Source organism: Rhipicephalus microplus, unplaced genomic scaffold (assembly GCF_043290135.1).
Source record: "Rhipicephalus microplus isolate Deutch F79 unplaced genomic scaffold, USDA_Rmic scaffold_15, whole genome shotgun sequence".
Classification (NCBI taxonomy): domain Eukaryota; kingdom Metazoa; phylum Arthropoda; class Arachnida; order Ixodida; family Ixodidae; genus Rhipicephalus; species Rhipicephalus microplus.
In genome coordinates, this window is record NW_027464588.1 from 10,522,403 (window position 1) to 10,543,809 (window position 21,407).

At 44.6% G+C, this 21,407-nt stretch overlaps 1 protein-coding gene across 1 annotated transcript in view; it reads left to right on the top strand.

Annotated features, from left to right (window-relative positions):
• The first annotated feature begins 700 nt into the window (after window positions 1-700).
• Window positions 701-21,407, top strand: part of LOC119173757 (solute carrier family 41 member 1-like) — a 40,956-nt gene continuing 20,249 nt past the window's right edge. The window contains exons 1-3 of the mRNA XM_075883264.1: window positions 701-1,033; window positions 3,722-3,829; window positions 8,608-8,679. Coding sequence (XP_075739379.1) covers window positions 701-1,033; window positions 3,722-3,829; window positions 8,608-8,679 — 513 coding nt within the window. The remainder of the gene's footprint in view (window positions 1,034-3,721; window positions 3,830-8,607; window positions 8,680-21,407) is intronic.

A 21,407-nucleotide genomic window follows, 5' to 3' on the forward strand; every position in this document is an offset into this window, starting at 1 on the left:
ATAATTCGCAAGTGCGCTTCCTCTGAACTGCTTTTCTTTTCAGTTAGTAATGGTGGTGCCTGTCGTGCTTCATGCGCAGACGCAGTCCTTGATTTCAGTCATGGGCATGCGTAGCGCTCGTAGTCAGGGAGGCGGAGGTCCATTGCTGCGCCCACTACCCTCTCTATTAGGTAAATATTGGGGCCCAATTTTACGATCTCTCTCTTGTGTGGCTAGCAGGGTGCCCCGCTTCCGAGTCAATGTAAGGAGCAGATCTTGCGCCCCTAGGGGGTGCCGCCGTCCCTTCTGCCCCCTTCGAGCGCACACCTGAGTCCTAGTTGAACGTGCTCGGTCTTGTATATCATGAGTGCTTAATTTTGAGAGGCGACTCAACATTTTTCTTATTATTGCGTACGCGAGACCCGCTTAAACAAGCTATTCGGACGGACTGACAAGCCACCAATATTCGCTCAAGCCACATAGCAGGAAAGCAAACTTTACAATTTTGAAGAAGGTCTATTTTAGGCACGATTCGGAATGTCTTAATATTTTTAGCACATCGCCTACACGCTCCTACCCGCAAGCAACTAAACCAAGTCCTACACGTTTTAGAACCTAGTCCAATGATGTCTCCACAAAGCGGCAGATTGCGTAAAATGAAGGCAGCAGATTACAGTTTTTGCAAAGCTTACGCACTGCAGCTTCGATGCGGCCATCCACCATGGTACCGTCGGAGGAAGGCCGTCAGGACCCTCGCAACGACGACGTAAGCTTGTCGTTGCCTGTTCGTGAGATTGGCCAGGCGTCGTTCATGCTTTCACCAACACCGGATCCTTGTCCGTCCGAGGCGGGTGCACCCCTCTCGATTGACGCCTGCGTTGGCACTGCCCTTATCGGCCGTGCAAGTGTGCCACGCACGGATATTGGGAGCGCCAGGCCTAGTGAAGGAACGATGAACGCCCAGCTGACCTCGACGGCGCTTCAGGTGTTCGTGCCCTTTATCCTGGCTGGCTTCGGCTCCACCTTGGCTGGCATCCTGCTCGACGTGGTCAAGGTAAAAATGGGTGGAATGTAACAGCGAACTACTGAGTCACTCAAAAGAAGAGCTCCATAAACAATTTCGATAAACGTTGTGAAATATTAAAATGCATTATTGTAACAAGAGAGACACTCACAAATGAAGAAAGAAAAAAAACAGACAGAAACAAGTAGGCGCAATCTCTCAATGGTGAATATTTCGTGAGGCAGCAATCGGAGCCACTCCATGAGAAAAAAAGGAAGAAAACGAGAGTACAAATAAACGTAGAATATGTGAGAAAACATGGCTGATCTCTCTGTCTGGTAATCAGTATATCAGGAAAGAGAAACGTGTCAGAACAGAAGGAGTTTACAATTTATTCTGGTTTCTTCGTGCACAAAGGAGAAGGAATATATGCTTCAGAAACAAATTATAGTGTCACGCAAAGTACGGCAAGCAGCTCGAGGAGAAAGCACGCACGAAAAGAGCGTACACAGGACGCGTGCGAAGTAACAACTGTCGCGGATCGAATTCTTACTCATTCGTGTGTGAGCAGCTTTGGATAAACTCAATTCGAGTAGCTAGCGAGGCAACCTTCGTGCTCTCCTTAACTACTGCAACCTAAAAGCAATCTTGCCGTGGAAGTGCAAGAGGTACATAGCGCCTTAGTCGCGAGATTAGTGGGCGTGCATGAGCAACCACACATTTTTAGACGCGCGCGCATCTTCAGACACAGGACGACGACCTTTACCGCGTGCCAAATGCACGTCTTTCGTGCCATTTCGCTACAGTTGTGAACGCGCTGAACGGCCTATCTTGTATATGAAAAGCTGGACAACGTACAATCCATGGTTTTGTGCCGCCTGCTGTGCATTGGGAGGTTGTATGTTCGAAACCCGGGGAGAAGTTTGCCATCGGTGAGGATATATTCTGCGCGATATCAATGACGGAAATAGGTCAGCAGAGTTGTGGTGCACCTCGGCAAAAACACATTTGTGGTAAAACCGATAGATCTAGAAATCCTATTGTGGGCGTGGCTAGGGTTGCCCATTTAGTGTGATAGTCAATTTTCATCGCACTTGCCCCCCCCCCCCTCCCTCTTCGTTGGCAAAATCCAAACGACAACGTGCATTACAATGGGTTAGGAACTTGGATATTATGCGGAGACTTCCTTCGCCCAAGGGCTGGCCTGAGTTGAAGACGGGAGGTAGGCAGTTCCTGAAATGCAACGTCAGGTGTCTTCACTTGCCAATAGTTTAAAATACCTGTGTATTCATAATTGAACAAACGTATGAGGCAGACTCTGCAAACACCCTTTTAAGTGAATAATGGAATGCAGCGTTCCTGTGTCTCTCCTGTACGCACTTTTATGATGCTATATATGCGACTACTGACTTGAGGTACTACATCATTTTTAGATTCGTTCACAAATTTGTTGCAGTTTCATCATAACATTCGAGCAATACTCAACTTTCAGAGGGCTGGTGGTTAAACCCAATAAGTTGCTTATATCACACATTGCCAGCACCATAGCATTTTCCACAGAAGAAACTTGCTAAAAAATAAGGCCTTATTACATGCTTGACGTGCCTTCACTGCAGGATTAGCGCAATGGAGCGTACCAAAACTTTATTCCATAAAAAAGAGAGCAACCCGTATTTACGACACTTCCTTCCAACACTTCCGACACACTTCCGACACTTCCGACAATTCCTTCAAGTATTTCGGCAAAAAAAGTAACGTGTAAGATATTCCCCGTCGCAGTCGTAATCACATACCCTGATTTGATTATTCGCATAATGTCAAGCTTCGAAACCTTCAAATTGACAAATGTTCCCCCTCGCCTCTTTAAAACTGCACTGCACGACCTGTGGTAGTAGTGCGGAATATAAACTGTTGTATTGCGTAGTTCCAGTATCCTTCATTCGCAGTAATTGTATTACCTCGTATTTCAAAGTGAATGGTTCTAGTTGCAACTTATGAATATAGTAAGGAAATCGCAGCGAACTTTTTGCCTCCTAAAGCACGACTAAACAGATTGTGGTTATTGTTTTTGACGGCCACGTATTTTATATATACAAAGTGGCTGACCAAAAGCAACCACCTTCTAAAAATAGGCGGGTTTATTCGGTTCAGTAGCTATCCAATATAAACCATCATTAGGTCTTTTTAAATGGTGTTCCGTCAAATTGAACTGATAAAAACTATTCGCATTGTTTTAAAAGTTCTAATTAAAGCTTTGTTTTGATGTATGGTACAACCGAAATCTGTTTTTAATGTAAAAAGTGGCCACATATGCTATCCTTACGTGTACTGGTCGAATGGTTAGTAAAACACATTTTACCCATACTGAAAATAAAAATATATAGCTTTTGCTTATACACGCAATGCAGCATGAGGTGGTCGCTCAAGTTCTAGTATGACACTTGGAGTTGGGTCTTACTGACCACAACCGAAAATTTCTACAAATTTTCAAGCTGCACTAAATGATATCAATCTCGTTTGATTGCTCGCAGGAAAGCTTAAGAGGCGCTTGTTTAGTTTAGCTCCTCTGCGATAAAATGTAAAGAATTGAGAGAGGAAGCGGTTCGGACTGTTATTAGTGTTGGCGACCACCGCATTCTGTTTTTTGACTACACCTTCTTCGATGGTAATAAGAGCTTGAGACAAGTTTCTTGGACCTTCTTTGAGCCTTCTCTATATGTTCTCATTTCAACAATGCAGGAGTGGCCGGTGTATGTGACAGTGCACCACATATTCGTGGTCATTCCACCCTTGCTGGGTCTCAGCGGCAATCTGGAGCAGACCCTGGTTGCGAGGCTTAGCACCCAGGTGCGTATTCAGTGTGTCACATAATACAGAACTCATCCATGTCCTCGCTTGTCTATTTTTTTGCACTATTCGAATATACGTTTTCATGCGTGCCTGTCAGACTGTAGCTTTCAGTTACTCTGTAGAGTATCATGTTTGAATTTTAATCACACCCTCACCTAAATTACAAAACTTATTGGTTTTCGATGGCGTCTTCCATAGCATAAGCTCCTTTTGATGTTTTGCATCTCATAAAACAACGAACCCATTGTTCCTTGTTTAGGCACACTTTTAAGACGCCTAACTGAAGTATCTGATTCACCCTAATACTCGCAGTTTCACGGATTTTAAGCCTTGTCCATAAGCGTGTTCCCCGCTTCACTACTGTTATTCCGCACAATTTTCAGAAGATGTGAAGAGGAATCGTCTATAAGATGGTATCCAGAAGCTAGTTAAGTACAGTTTCTAGACAAAATGCAGTCATTATTTGAAACAGTGTGGCCTAAAAGAGAAGCAAAGTTCACTAATTCAGGTGTGCTTGTTAAGGTAATAAAAATGTGAAACCCTTCAGCACTCTGTAAATGGGCACAAAATAAAGGTAACGCTTTGAAAGTTATTCAATTTTGATGCTACTATCGCCACATATCCTAACTTTAGTCACTTTTTATCGCAAAAACAATGCAATAGACACAGATTCGTCTACACAACTTGGCATGCATACTGGAACTTATGTTTGTAAAGTTAAAGGGACACTAAAGTAACTTAACAATTTCCGCCAGAAAGAAAGCTCAATGCATGACAGCATCTAAAACGACAATTTTATCAACGACAGTGCGCTACTTACCGTAAACTTAGGGTAGATTCACAAGAACACAAGCGCCGCAGCCAGGCATTCTTAAAAATATCCCAATTACATCAGATGAACCACGTAGAGTTATTCTCTAGTAATTTGTTTTACAGCACTAAATAAAAAACCTTCCGTGCATCAAAATACGCAATAAATTGCTGCTTTTTGTTTCTGTTTGATTAATGGAAAAAAGAACCGGAAGACGTAACTATGGGGAATGGCGCGAGTGGTTCAAAAATGCAATTTCCGCGTAGTTAAACTGGACAGATGGTGCCACATCGCGGGTCACAGTTGAACCAAAAAACGTCTACGATCTTGGAGCCAATGGTGGGAAGTTGATCTATGGCCGTATTTTCTGCTGTGGCTCCCACTGCTTTCGATCTGCTGCTAGAAAGCCGGGCAACGTTGTACATTGCAACGGTGACGTGAGTTGGTATGAGCAGTTCACTTTTTGAGGCAAGTAATTTGAAGTGCGCTAACCTGTTGCGGACCACTAAAACGTGATTTTATTTCAAAATAGGCCTTTCCTTGGCACAAAAGTAACACACGATGTTTATGAACCAATATTTATAACAGTAAACATTGACCTAATAGTTGCTTTTAGTATCTCTTTAGAGTTCATCGAAGTCATGACCCGCTAAGTTAAAGCGTTGTGCCAAAGCCAACTTCCTATCACTAGGAAAGAAAATACGCAGTCATGAATTAGTTATGAACTTTTTCAAGGGGGTTCTTGAATTCATGCAATATGACTGAGTACATGCCCAACAAAAACTGATGACAGTGGAGCCCTTATATCAATTTCTGACGTACAATTTACACGTGTGGCCTCCGTCAGATTGAGAATGAATTAAGCATAATCATAATATATTTCATAATTTAGTGATGCATCTCCCCCTCTCCCCCTCCAACTCCACGCCCGCGCATTTTTTCCCGTTTTGAGGTAATGCCTGTTTCTCTTTGAAGAACCCAATTCGAAATGGCGGCCTCCTTATCGCCACCATGCCCGCTTTCAATGTTGCCCTCTACTTGTTTTTGCTTGTTTTGAAGGGGACGGTATGAAGCATGCATAAAAAAGCACTAAAGAAAGTAGTGCAGAATTGAAGACAAGATGTTGAAATGACGGCTCCAGCGCATACTGAATACAGGAATTTTCCTTAACCATGCTTAATATTACATAGCATAGCAAGAAGGTGGGAAGGGAAGTTAGGGCGTGGAGGAGTCTTGTGAGCATGACAGGGGAAATGAGGAGGCGAGAGGGTGAAACATGACGTAGTCTTATAAGGTTCACTTCAACAAAGAGCTAGAGCTTGCGCCCAGGCATATGAGGAAGAAACGTGTAGCTTTGCTGCAGAAAGAGTCATCCGGACGCAAAAGTAAGTCGTCTTGGCAGCGTGGTCTTGCTACACGTCAGCGAATTCTAGTCCGAGCACATTTTGATAACGCTGCCCCAACATCCTCACAATGTTCCCGTGGATGAGCCACACTTTTTCATGTGATAACGTTAGAAAGCTTGTTTCTCAGATATGCTGGCGTCTGCATCCGGGCCGGTATCGTTCGTCGGGAGCAAAAAATTATGATCTTGTCCATGATTGACACAAGAGTCAAATGAAATGAATTAACAATAAACATGTCCGGGACCAAGTGAGGATTGAATGCCAGCCATTTCCTTTTCAAGCAAGTATTTAGCCACACAGCCACGTTGATGCTTGGAAATGCAGCTAAAAATACCTCCTCTACGTGGAAATGCAGTTAAAACAACTTTCACGCTTTACAAACACAAGAGCGTTGTATACAAGCTTCATAATATAACGTGGCATAGCGCTGTAAAAATCGCGTGGTACAGGAGTACATTGCCACTGGGTGTAATAACACCCGATAATCATAATGACGTCGTGCTTTGAAGCCGGCCTCAGGTGACAAAAATCACGGACGTTAAGGCGTGTATCCCCTTGCTATCATGTAGTGGGTGCATAGAAAGCTAAAAACAGATACTTAGTTCGCAGAAATGTTTCTGGTTGAAAGTGTGCCACCCTCTACAGAGAGCACAGTGATATGCAAAAACTTCATTGACACAAGCTACTTTCAGCTTTATCGCTTACTTTGAAGTAATCCACGATTTGAACTTTTTGGGTTACACGACACCTATAACATTTTCACCGAAGTTTTTGAAATACACACTAAAAGGACAGGAATTAGCTCCCGCGTTACACTTTGAACCCATTATAACCGAACGTACTTTTCAAAGTACACTTGAATTTTCGGGAATAGAAAGTACTGAATATATTATTCAGAACTTGTTCACTAAAATTTAGAATGCCGAATGTCACAGCAAGCCAAATTTTAATGGTATATTTACTCGGTTCTGCTCTTTCTTGTTTTATAAGTCGTTAAATTTTATAAAAGTATAACGAATCTTAGAACTAATAAAATTTTCCTACCATTAGGAAAACGAGAACCCGTCAAACACACGTAGTCATACTGCTTTACCGAAATTTTTATCAGAGTTTTCCCATTTATATATTTCAAAAACGAATTTCTTGTGCTTCAGCAAGAAGAAAATACTCCTTCCAAAGTGCGAGATGCACATTGAGTGCATAGGTTTGCTTTGAGGTATAATAAAATGTGGGTGTACATTGTATTCCATATTGGGACTTCGTGGGAGCACACATGGCCTGTTGTGCATTGCTTCAGAGACTAAACTATAGTTTTTTAGGGGTGCGGTATTGGGGGAAGGTAGGCTTTTTTTACTTATATGAGGCTCACGAGACTGCACCTATTGTCGTGCGTCGGTGGTGCCTTGGCGCCGCCTTCAGGGCCACCAACGGTAGTATTCTGTCGTAAACGCATTTGTGTGGCATTGAAGGTGGCGGTAAGTCAAGCTCAAGACAAAGAGCCTGTATGAATACGGGCGTAAGACTGAAGATGTACTGAGATGGCTTAAAGGGCCCCGCGACACTTTTACTACAGCCTTATTTAGCACTGAAACGCGTGTAGCCGTGATTACTGAAACATATGCAATAAGATTGGTGAAAATTAGTGCACAAAAAGTGAAATTATGAGTCCTCAAAGTTCAATACTTTAGCAGACAACAACGAGAAACGTTCTCTTTCACAAGTTACTCACCTGATGACGTCAAAGACCACTTCCAATCACAGCGCACGTCTCATAAGGACATTCTAAAAATGTCATTTCTTGGTGGCTTTCACACAATACCTCTTGATCGCTTTTTTTGAGGGCGTGATGGTGTGCTTACTACAAACCACATGCGTCGAGTAGCTGATGCTCTCATGGTCACACTATGTAAGATACACACACGCGCTTTGGGCAAGGTCAGTTCTCAGTTTGCATGCAAGGTGCGTTTCTTACGGCAACCCGGGCGTTCACCGCCTGTTACATTTTTGGCTCGCTAAAATCTTGGTACAAGTTTCCACTTTTAGTTGCCGGTGTACCATAGCATCGTTCGCAGGCTAAGCGTTGTGTTCTTTGTTCTGAAAACACATCATTTCGAAAGAGGAATGACTTCTTTCTGAAAAAGTATAAAAAAGATTTTTGCTGTTTTAGCATTCACTCGCAGGCCTAGTTACCACCATATGAATATGGCGTGCTATTTCTCGCATCAAGCTAATGAAAATAGTACCGTGTTTGTCGTCATGCCAAAAGACATGACGTCACTTCTCATAATAAAAATAGCCGCTGTGTGTCGCGGTAGCCTGAAAGAAGGTAGTTCATCCCGTGCAATAAATTACAAGTGCGTCGATTTTGACGTTGTCGTGTGTGCATCGATATTGGTGGGTTCCACAGCACCAGAAGAACTAATAATAAATACGTGTTCAAATGGTGTCACAGGCCCCCTTCGAGGCTTTTTTATAGTAGAGTATATCCTATACTTGAAATAGTTCAACCTTGTTTCCGAATGCAATATACTACAAAGTATACTTTATTGATCTCGCAGGCAAACTTGGGCAACCTGAACCGGGTTCGCGAACAACTACCCATGATATTTGCAAACATCGCCCTCTTGCAGGTAACGTACCTATTTTCGCTCATTAAATTACTGATACAATCATCGAAAGCTTTTGATAGTGAACTGTATGGTGAATGTATTTCACATGAATAATTATGTGGTCATAATTGAGATTACTGTATAGGGTGGATAAATATATGAACAAACCAACCAAATAAATAGTTTAACATTTCGTTCTACAATGCGATGTTCATTGCTCTCACTGAAAACCACTACTTTTGCTAGATTTAGTTTAGTGTAAGTAGGTATTCCGTGTAGCATTTCTATCCATCGTTCCATACTGTGGTTATAAAATTCCTGCCTGTGCGATATCTTGAAAAAGGCCTGCATGATGATAACTTCTTGTGATAACTTGTCTGGTGTACGAAACAAATGAGTAATTATCTGTGGTCTGTTATGCCAGCACTGACACTAAAGTAGTTCGCGTGTATCAAAACATAAACGCTAAAAACATGCGTTCGACTATAGAATCGAAAAAAGTATATCTATTTAAGTATTTCAAGTAGGAATACACAGGGGACATGGATGGGGTAGTTTCGTTGGAAGTACTACAGGTTGATGAATGTGGAAGCTGCTCCTGTAGATGCAGAGCTCTCACCATTTTGTGGAAACAGAAAACAAGTGTGGCAGTGGCACAGGTTGTAGGGGTAAACTTCTCCATTGTAATCGTCAAAAATGCAACTCTGTTTAGAAAAAATTTATGTACAGCATGAACAGAACACAAAGGCTTCATGTCATTCCAGTAACAGGGCATATACACTTGGGCACATCTATATTTCAAGACTAACATCACTACGTTACAGTGAAGACATTTGCTCCAATATATATGATTATGTTGGCATACATGTACACAAGAATTCAATGTGATATCACGATACAAGGGTATAACAATACAATAGATCTATGTGAAACACAATTTGTAACAAATGAAGTCATATATAACAACTCAACGGGCGCTGCTTAGCACCAAGTCGGTCGAAAAAGGAGTTGTATCCTTTCGTGTTCCACCTTGACGAAAGGACACGACCAATGCCGCAGAAACTCTTGCTCCCAGAGGAAGAAAAGCTTCACAAAAAGGAACGCGAGGGTCTGTCGTCTCATTCTCCCCAGTATCGGCCACAAGGCACGCCGGCGGCAATTGGCAGTTACGGCCTCACATCGGTTTCTTCAAAGGCTGAACAGCCCCGCAACTAGCAAGAGAGCGGCGAAGCGGCTACGCGGAAATCGGCCGTTGGACACGAAAGTTCGCACACCCTGTCCCCGAAAACCAGCATCAACCGCACGCAAGAAAAGGCGGGAAACCATATATTCAAACGTCGCATGTCGATTGGTCTCTACCATGACGCAGTTGGGGCAAGTGGAAGTGCTAACCACCTGCCATCGCTGCAACCAATCTCGCGTGGGGAGCAAGCCCCAGCCCAACCTCCAGACAAAGTCTCTGAGATGCCCTGGCAACACTGCGGCAGTTATTGGTTTCCAAGCGCGGTTCAATACAGATTGACGATGCTGGGGCACCAAGGGCCGTAGAAGGGCGGCCATTGTGTCCACCACTTTATAATCGGTCACATCTATCTCTTGGCACGTAGCTTCCAAACGTCAGTGAAATGCCAGAAGGGCTCGATACAAAGATGGTAATTCAGTTGATTGGGGACCTTTGTTTATTTGGGTATCCGGCAAGAAGACACGTAGTGATGGCCCCAGATGGTAGCGAGCCAGTGTCTGGGTGGGCATGTCATCATTTCTTAGTATTCGCAATAGAGTGCGGAGGCACAATGTAGAAGCCATGACGGAAACGTCGGGGAATGCAAAACCGCCTTGATCTCGCGGATGAGCTAGCGCTGGACGCGATAATAATTTTGTGCCAGCAGACCAAAAAAAATGAACTGATGCAGCTTTGCACTTTCCTGCAGACGTGGAGTGGTGGTTTAACATAATTGCCAAGGCACCAAAATTTTCATAGGTACACCGTTTGAGTTAAGTATTGGCGTTCCAAGAGGGGGAATTCGAAGTACCTGGCTGCTTTGATATCATTTAGAAGAGTTTGTAGAACAGATAACCAGATGCTATCCTGTATACCAAATACAGTGAAAGTAACTCCAGGTATAGATATCTCAGGAGACCACTGTAAAAGCGACGTGATGTTGATACGACTGCTGGGGTTGCCAATGAAAAAATACTGGCTTTTAAAAAAGTTTAATCTTGCACCGGAGATAATACCGAAGTCATGGAATGTATCAAGAGCATGCTGCAGTGACTGTTCATTATGTACACATAGAGTAATATCATCTGCATATGCAGCCACCTTTACTTGAGTGTTACCGGGTAGAGGTAAGCCACGAATCTGCGGGTGATGTTCAACGGCCCTTAAGAAGGGCTCTAATGCAAGGATAAATAACACTGGGGAGAGGGGACACCCTTGACGGACCCCACGCGTGACTCTAAATGCGTGACTCTCACGGGAAACTAAGTAAAGGGTACTTTCTAAATTAGTATACATCGCGTGGATGAGGTCAATGAACTTATCCGGGAATCCGAATGCATGTAAAACATTTAGTATATAGCCATGTTCTATGAAATCAAAAGCTTTCTCTTGGTCTAATGAAACCAACAGTTCTTGCGCACATTGGCTAATGGTGTATTGAATGATGTCACGCGTTAACCACGTATGGGTGTGTATTTCTCGGACCGGAACAGAACAGACCTGGTGGGGAGCGTATAATGTTGCAAGAAATGGACTTATTCGGCGCACCAAAATGTTAGCCAAGAGCTTGTAATCTACATTGAGCAGGGTAATAGGACGCCAATCGTCTGGTCACGTGGACATTGGGTCTTTCCTGGGAACTAGTGTTATAAGGCCTTTGCGGAAAGAGGTTGGAAGTGTAATATCTTGGAAACACTTGCGAATGACGCGTGACATAGTTGGACCAATGATGGGCTAGAACTGTACATAAAACTCTGCAGGGAGTCCGTCAGGCCCTGCAGAGTTTTATCACCGTCATCGAATGGCGGTGATAGCCGGATGTCATTTGACATGTTGGAATTATGAGGTAAATCTTTTAGCAGACGATGCGAAGAAACAAATCCTGGGTAACAGACATTAGCACCAGATTGAGCAAGTGACTGAAAGTGTTGAGTGAATTCTTGAAAGTCGCGCGTACCCGCAGCAGCTGGGGTGGGAGAGTTCAGCGAGTGGGCAGGTGAGCCTGGTGGACAAAGCAGAGCTCTTCGTGCATACCTTAGCACCCCAGGGTGCGCACATGGTGCACGTGTGAAGCGCCAGGCTGCAGCCGAGAGTGAAGAAGCGCGCATAATACGTTGGTATCGTTCAACGAGCTCCTCTTGCCATGCCCTCATTACAGTGGAAGGACTGGGATCTCGATTGGCAATGCGTATCTTCTGGATTAACAATGACGCATCTTTCGACATACGGGTGCAAAGTCCTCTGCCCGACGCACTACAATGATGGCGCCACTGTTATTTGAGGCGATCCCAATCAGCTACATCTGCCCCAATGAACGATGCGCGTAACACTCGGGACAATTTCTTCGTAGCCTGAGAGTGCTGGAGGACGCGGCAATCGAGACGCCATGGTCTGTGAATTGTTGGCATCCCCGCTGGCAGGCGGAGTGAGAACATAACCGGCCGATGGTCGCAAATGTACACTGGTGTCGGTGGCAATGACATTACCCCGGTGTCGTGAACGTAGGTACTGAGACTGGGGGATGCATACACGCGATCGATTCGGCTGCTCGATGCTGCTCGACACCAAGTGTAGGCATAATTACTGGCATGCACACTTTGATGAATGTCACTCAATGCCAATTGCTGCACTAGACGTTCGAGTTCTCTGGAATTCCAGTTTGACCAGCCGCGACCCGGACCTCGAACGTCTGCGTGTGAGTCTAAGACACAATGGAAATCCCCTAAAAGTACCAAATGTTGGGAATTTAAAAGGGACGCGTCAAGAGATTGGAAGAACGCGTTTGAGTTCACGCGTGCCGCTGGGGCATACACGGCAACAAATCTTATTCTTAACAAAAAAAAGGTGCAGTCGAACGCCAGCACGCGTCCGAAGGCATCGAAGGAAACATGATGGTCACGTAAAAGACCTCGGTTAAAAATAATGACTCCGACGCCAGTCGAACGCGTGCTGGCGTACGAAAAGTAACAATCAATATTAAACGCGCGCTTGAAAGCGAGTACATCAGAAAGCTTGAAAAAATTTGTTTCTTGCACGAACAGCAAATCACAGTGCACTGAATGCGCAAATGCCAATACCTCAGCCTGTTTTTGTGGATTACGGAAACCTTGAACGTTAAAAGTAATAAACTTTAGAGTGAGAGCCATGGGGAAAATGAAAACATGGTATAGGATCACGCAAATGCAGGGGTACCTTTATCACGTGCGGGAGCCGGTGCCCCGCAAGTGGCTGAGTCATTTTTTTCCGGCCAGGCGATCCACTGGAGGCTCGGGGCTTCCGGGATCGCGTCAAAGTCCACAGGGGACTTCTGTCTCTGCTGGGGGCTTCCAAGTCACGAGTAGTTATTCGGTGGCGTTTGGAGTCCTGGTTCTTGAGCGAGGATGGTACAAAGGCGTCTCCACTGTCCGGGCTTATGTCACTGGGGCTGGTGTCTTCGTCAATTTGTAGGGGCGCCTCACTCGCGGTGCTGTTGGAGTCCTCGTAGATGCAGGCGTCGTCTTGAGATGTAGACTCCTCGATGACGCCTGAGCTTGTTGACGACAGAGCAGCAATGCGAGGAGCGTCAGATGCAATATTTCCATCCGAGACGCCGTCCTCACGAGGCGCTTCGTCTGACGAGGGCTTGGCCTGTGATTTCTCAGAAATGGCCACGGGACGCTGGGAACTTAATTCTTTAGTACCTGGAGGGATTACCAGGTCCGGAATCGTTGGGGACGCAGTAAGCGTCTGGTGCAGCGTCGCGAATGGCGCACCTTGGTCGTGGTCGGTTACCGCGGCTCGCGCTGACGAATCGTCGCACTTGTTCTTAGATGGCGTTCCTGGTTGAAGTGGAGGGAAATCCTAGGATGTCGCCTCCGAATACGATGGCCTGATGGTGCAGGCTATGATGGCATGCGGGTCCCCACAACGGCGACACGGCAGCGAGCAGCCTTTCCCGTCATGACCATAAACGCCGCACCTTCCACAAAACGGAGCTGTGCAGTTCATGTGGAAGTGCCCACTGTCTCCACATCGACGGCAAACTCGCTGGATGCCTTTATAGTCACAGGTTACTCGATGGCCCGCGACCTTGAGGTAGTTGGGCACCAGTGACGAAGCCTTCATTTCCATGCGGACGTATCACGTCCCAGTGGTCACGGTTGGGCGCGATCCCATGAGTCCTCTGGTGATGTGCAGCACCTTCCCGGAGGGAGAGAGTGCTTGTGCGAGGACTTCGCTGGGTAGGCGGCACGCGAAGTACTCTAAGCACGCTAACACTGATTTGCTCACTTAATTGGTCACAATCTGCGGACGCACTTTTTTAACTATATGCAAAAACACCATTTATAGTACAGTTTGTCTCGTCGTGTTGTTCTATCAGAATAATTTATAAGCAATAAAAATAAGTATAACAGTGTTATAAATATTCAGTATATAGGTTGAAATCGCATTCTTTTATATTTACTACGCGGGTCTCAGTAAAACTTTGCAGCGATATTTTTCTACAAAAAGATCAACAAAGAGTTTGATTCGGGAGCACGATAGAATTGACAAGTATTCACACAGGCCACACTCGAGTATAATCATCACTTTGGGAGATATATGCAAAAAGTTATTTTTCAAAGTCGCAAGAACTTGTAAAACGTAGGTTGACTGGTATAAGTTCTAAGGTTGATTGTGGTTTGGCAATTCATAAAGGCTTCAGTGTGCCGTTGAGACAAAAAAGGCTAAATTATCATCTATGGTAAATAATCGCTGTATCTGTCTTGAATAAATTCGATAACAAAGTTCACGTTACTTAAATTAAAACATGAAACGGAACATCAGCAGAAAAGTTTACATTCTTATTATAGAAACACAAACGGCCACAACTCTACAAATAGCAGTTTTCCAAGTGTAATGATGAAGCTTTTCCTGTTTTGTGGTACTTTCTAGTACCATTAGTGCAAAGTTTGCATTGCTGGAAACAGTAGAATTACATATTTTAGGTGCGAAGCTTTTGGGGTTGAGGGTCTATCCCTCCTCTCTAATAGTCTGTTGTAGTAGCCTCTTTTAGCCAGTTTTAAAAATTGCTCACTAGATGGCATTGTATATGTGTCTTCAGAAATCTCACCAGGTGGCATTAGCAGTTTTTTTATAGTTTATGAATAAAGAGGATAGATTGTGCATTCATAATAAGAAATTCACAACATATGTACGGAATACGTAATGATGAGTGGGGTGAAGTGCCGGTCCATCTGTTTGTTTATCTAACGCGTGCTCTAGTGTGATAGCAGTGAACGGATGGACAGAAAGACACACAGACAGACGGACGGATGGATGAATGCACCAATCGACCGACCGCCCGACAGACCGACCGACCGACCGACCGACCGACCGACATACAGACAGACAGACAGAATTATTGGCTGTGTCATACTTCTCTCGTGTGCAGGTTACGTGCCTGTCAGCCACTGCGCTTGCCCAAAATCCTGCAGGCCATGTGACCTCTTTGTTAGCCGCTGACTGCTGGCTTGTGGCTGTCGTTTTCTTTACTTCCAAACACTTTCATGAGCTTCATCTGCGTGCCCATTGCACTGGGTTTGCTGGGTGCACGCATAGGAAGTGTCCCAGCGTTCGCTTGTCTTCTCTGGCTCCTTGTCATCGCAGGAGCCTCGTTTTCTCTGGAACCGCTGCTTCACAAGTACTACATGAGTAGTTTGGATACCGTTTTAGAGACGAAGCTCCTAAGGCCATGGGTCTATTAATCACTTGTATATCTCTCGTGGTACGTAAGCGCCTAGTTGTATGATGCACGTTCTAGTGTAATAGAAGCGGGTGCACAGACAGACAGACAGACAGACAGACAGACAGACAGACAGACAGACAGACAGACAGACAGACAGACAGACAGACAGACAGACAGACAGACGCTTCGCCCCACTCATCATCAGTTACTGCGTGGATTTCCTGTAAATGTTCAGGAAGTGTCTCCGCTTTTGTCTCTATAATAGGCCAACTGATCCCTTTATAATAAGACTACACGTTGTTGGTATGAAAGTAACTTTATTGCCGTGAAAATGAGATAGGAAAACTACTTGTAGGTGTACCACCATACTACAATGCGTTACAATTGTCTTGCCGTGGTTCTTGAAAAATCACAGCACATCCACAGAATGAATGATGATGAGTGGGGTGAAACGTTCTTCAGTTCATGCGCGCTCCCATCCATCCGTTTGTTATTGCTTCCGTCCGTTCGTGCGACCGTGCACGCGTCCACCGTTGCAACCATCCGTGCGTACGTCCGTCCATCCATGCCTCCGTCCATGTGTCCGTTCATGCGTAAATCTGTCTCTGCGTCTGTCCGTCTGCCTGTCCGTGCGTCTGTCCATGCGTTATTCCGTGCGTCCGTCCGTTCATATGAGCGTCCCTGCGTGTGTCCGTCTGTGCATACGTGTGTCCGTTCATGGATCTGTATCTCTCCGTCCATTCGTTCGTTCGTCCATCAAATAAACGCTCTAAGTACTGCAATCTCGCGTATTTTCATCACATATTCATCAATAAAAGTACCACCATCCAGCGGACATTCCAAAGACTAAACGAGAGGTGGCTACCTACTATTATTACATACATCACGGACGCGCGACCCACAGAATAAGAAGCTTCGCCCCTAAAACATCGCTGATCCCTCCGCGATAGGAGTCTGTAAAACACGAAAGTAATATGCATCCTTACGGAACTAGTTTAAAGTTAATAGTACATTGAGGTAAGAGGGCTTGCACAATGCCCATTGGTTAACTTGGATGTATCCACGTTGTCGCTTAGTCATACATCTCTTTCCCCACGACTGGCACCCATAATTAAGGAATAAGCAAACGCTTGTAGCCACAGATGCTTGTGGTAGTTGAAGTAGTTATGGGGGAAAGCACTACTAGAGAATAGAATGTGACAGCCGGTAAAGTGTGACTGATTGACAAGGAACTCGCGCTAAGGTCACCTATAGGCACCACTTACAGACCAATGCCTGGCCCGGCAACAGAGAAACGCAACGCGCGTCGCCAGGTACTTTCGGTATGCGGTGATTGTTCGCGGGGTGAGCGTTCGTGGGGAACGCGTTGTTAAAGCCAGATGAAGTCGGTGGGCCTGTCAAATCTCTTTGAAATAGCTGGATGCTATGAACGACGCCGACGAGTGGCTGGATGAATGGTTGTATCCAGCTATACCCATTAGATCAGGCGGTGGCTCAAGCCACCTAGCCATAAAGTTAAGTACTACTACTGTGTGTTTAAGGATTGAGTTCCACTCGCGCCTAGATTGTAGCTACCAATCACGCAGCCTCCTCCTGGTTATTTCTACCCGTTTAAGGACTATTTTGCCTTCACTGTCGCTAAATCCCAATGCTTTTAAAAAATCGGCGCCAGTATCTTCGGCTATACGGCGAAGTCCTTTATAAAACATTATCAAACGTTCAGCCGTTTCCTCCTGCTCTCCACACGCAATACATACCGTGTCTGTGCCTTCATATATAATGGGTACATATTGGTCCGCAATTGTCCCGTTCTAGCCTCGCAGAGCAGAGAAATACCTCTAGAATTATCGTACTTTTCCCTTGCAATTTCTCTCTTAAAAGTTCGGTAGGTCTCCAGCGATGATTTCGTAAGCAATCCCATCTTTCACATGTCCCTTCTCTGTTTTTTCCCCTTCTTTTTAACCGTTGTGTTCTGCTGTTGTCTAAATACTTGCTTGACAATTTTGAGTTCGTTTACTTTCTTTAGTAATGACTTTCTTCATGTACAAGTAACTCAAATCTTTTCTAATCCAACGCTCCTCTCCCATTTTTCTCAATGCTCCTCAAATTCTACCATTGCTGCTAGCTTCCCTGCATTCAAACGATGTCCATCCCATGTCTCCGTGTACCCTCTAATTTGTAGTATTCCCGTATGCTTCCAAAGCAAGTCTACCAATGCCACTTTGTTTATTTTCCAATCTTGCTTGAACTTCTGGTTTCATGCACACGACCGCATTGCCGAACGTCAAACCCGAGACCACGACACCTTTCTAAATTCCTCTCGCAACGTCATACCTATTGTAGTTCCACAGTGCCCTATTTTTCATTAGAGCTCTATTCCTGGTGTTCTTAGCTACTGTGTATCTTTCGTGCTCTGTTAGGTACTTAGCCCCATTATTTTTTGATATGCCCAAGTATTAGGAATTATCCAATATTTCTTGCGTGACTTCTTGTATCTTATGATCACTGTCTTTCTTATGAATAAAAATGATTGCAAAATTTTTCCTGCGGAACTTCTAATTTAACCTATCTCCCTAATTATCAGAGATGTCTTCAATCTCTGCAGATATCCCTTGTTGTCGGTTATTACTATATCTTCTGCATACATCAATGCTGGTATTGACTGTTCAATGTGTTTCCCTTGCTTGGCAAAAAAGAGGCTGTATTCGAGTCAACTCTCCTCTAACTTGGCTTCTAGTCTCTGGACATACAGCATAAATAACAAAGTTGACAAGGAATATCCAGGTTTAAGCCCGCGTCGTATCTGAATAGGTTCAGATACCTGTTCTTACCATTTGATAACTACTATGATACTTTTAAAAATGCCCTTAAGAAGATTAGGTATTCCATCTTCCACATCTAGTGTGTCCAGTATTCTCAACAAGTCTTCTTGAATCGCACTATCGTAAGCTCCCTTGATATCTAGAAAAGTCAGTCACAGGGGCATATGTTCTTTTTCCGCTATTTTATTACAACGCATCAATGAAAACACGTTGTCCTCCAACCTTCTTCGTTTACAAAACCCAATTTGTAGTTCTTCAGCTCACCGTCGTTGTCCACCCATGGCTGTAAACTTTTTTTTACTGTCTTCATCACCAGCCTGTAAACTACTGATGCCACTGTTATGAGACGGTAGTAGTATATATCGGCTTTAGCGTCCTTTGGCCCCCTTTATAGATCATGCTCATCTTGCTTAGCTTCCGCCCATCGGGGGCCTCACCATTCATTATTGCTTTGCTCGCTGCCTCTCTTAATGTTTGCTTAGAGTTTGGTCCTAGTTTCTTTATCATCCATGATTCGGATGCCGTCAAGGTTTGTTGATGTGCTATTAGGAACTCTTTTTCTGCCATTTACCACTTTCGTTGTCCCAGGGGAGCCACTCAGCTAATTGGTCCATCCTCATCTGGTATGGTGCATGCAGCGCTGTCTTAGTGTTTAAATTTTTCTGTCATCATTGTTATTATAAATTCCATTGCCTCATCCCCTTCTAGTCTGACCCCTTTAACTGTAGTTAAAAACCTCTATTTATGCTTGTCTTATTACTCAGAGATTTGAGATGGTTCCAAAAGTTTGCAGCTGCCTTTCTAACCTTCCTGTTTACTTCCGCCAATAATTCGGCCCCCTTCTTATCTTTTCACTGATCAAATCAGGTGCTTTCTTCTGGAGCTGAAAAAATTATCCCACTTTATTTTCACATCATCTTCCGGTTCACCCCTTTGGTTAGCATACCTGTGTTCCCTGGAAGCTTCCTGACGTCTTACTATGGATCCCTTACCTTCATCATCACGCCAGCTCTTGGGCTTGTGTCTGCTTTTCCCGGCTGATTTGACTCGTACCTTAGCAAGCTCTAACTCAAACTATCGAGTTATATTTGTGTACGTCCACTTTGCTTTAATATCCTCGGTGATTATTTTCTCAATCTCTTTAGCTGCTATTTCTATTTGCATTTCTGATTAAATAGTACGTGTGGTTGCTCGTAATGCCACCTTTCCAATTTCTTTTTTTCCCCAAAACTCAGCTTGATAGGTTTGTGATCACTGCCTAAGCTTCGTGACCCAAATTCGTCTATGTTCATTACCCTTAGCCGATCATACATCCTATGTGAAATTATTGCGTAATCTATTGTCGACTGCAGCCTTCCCACCTCCCATTTTATCTGCCCTTCGCATTTCTCGGTGGTGTTGCAAATAATTAAATCATGCCTTTCACACACAACTATTAGCATTCTGCCTGTTGGATCAGTATATCCAACCATATCTTCTATGTGTGCATTAATATCTCATCATATAAATACTTCAAACTCTTCTCCTAGTTCGTCAAAGTCATTTCCTCTGCAGTGCATCATTTATTGACTTTCCTCTCTGCCTTTTGCCCCTCTCCACAAGTATACAAAACCGAGGAGCGTCACTTGCCCTGGCACATTTCCTTTTAGCCATAAATGTTCCTTGCATGCCTGCTTGACCCTTTGCCAGTCTGTACTTTTATGAATGAACGTTCCAATACCACCCCCCTTTCAGCGCCCATCTGTTCTATTAAGATACTCCCGCTTGTAGTCCGGATGGTTAGGAGGTTGTTCCATGCCCCTAAGATGTATTTCTGCAAAACCATATACCATCGGCCTCTCATTCCTTAGCTGTTCTTCTACCTTGTCTCACTCCAGCCTATTCCTGCCACCCTGCATGTTAATACACCCTACGTGCGAATTGGCTCGGCCCTCATGTCTACGTCGACTTCTGCCCCGGACTCTACGTGTCTTAAATATTCATGCGTCTTTGGAATCATTTGTGTCTATACCACCTGTAAAAGAACTCTCTTGGTTGTTTTCCTCGATACTAGCTATCCTGCACCCCTAAGGGCCTGTGTGCCCCCAAAAAAGCTACTGCGCGTCTTGCAAGTCTATAAGCCACCTCATGGCCTAGCCTTCTATCGAAGTGAATTCTGTCTCGTTGAAAACCACCCCATCTATGCATCTCTCTGTTTATTTCCACAACTTCAAAGCCTTTCTTTCGACTCATCCGTCATATTTCTTGGTTTGCGTTGACAACCACTCTTTGCAGGTTGCCGTCACGCACCGGTACCTGCGGTATTGTGCATGTCACTACCTGTACCTGGGGGAAATGGTGCACATATCATAGAATCCTTTTGCCAGTGTGGTCGTTAGTCCTGCCGTATCTTCATTTAAGACATCACTTAAAACACCCGATTTTATCACGAGGTTTCGTCTATCAGCTGTAGTCTTCAGTCTTGCGCTCGCTTGCTTCATGACTGCTTCCAGCTAGCGTCCTGGAAACATTCCTACTGCGACCTTTTTGTCACCTCTTGCCCTTTCTTTGATTGCTTCTGCGCATCGATTTCAATTGTAGTGCCCAGCGATTATCACGTGCTGTGATTTTTCAGCTGGAGCATCCTGCACCGGGGAGGGGGGTCTCTTGCACCAGTGACGCCAGCTGCTGTGTCCCCTCCCAGCCCCACTACTACTTCGCTAAAGCTAGCTTTTGTGACCATTGCACCGACAGAAGCTGTTTTTCCCCAAACTTGCTTGCTCTTTCTTCTCCGCCGTTCTGGTTGCCGGTCCCCTACCGTTCTCTCCGTCGGCCCCTCCTTTGCTCATCTTCGCTAGTGCCTTCTCGGTGGATTTGAGCCTTTTTCTCAGCCTTAGTTTTCTCTTACTCTGTCGCCAACGCGATCTACAGCTCAGTGATTCTCATCAGCAGTTCACTCTGGACAACCATCGTTTTCTCCAACTTTTTTTCTCGATCTCACATTGTCTACACTTGGCGG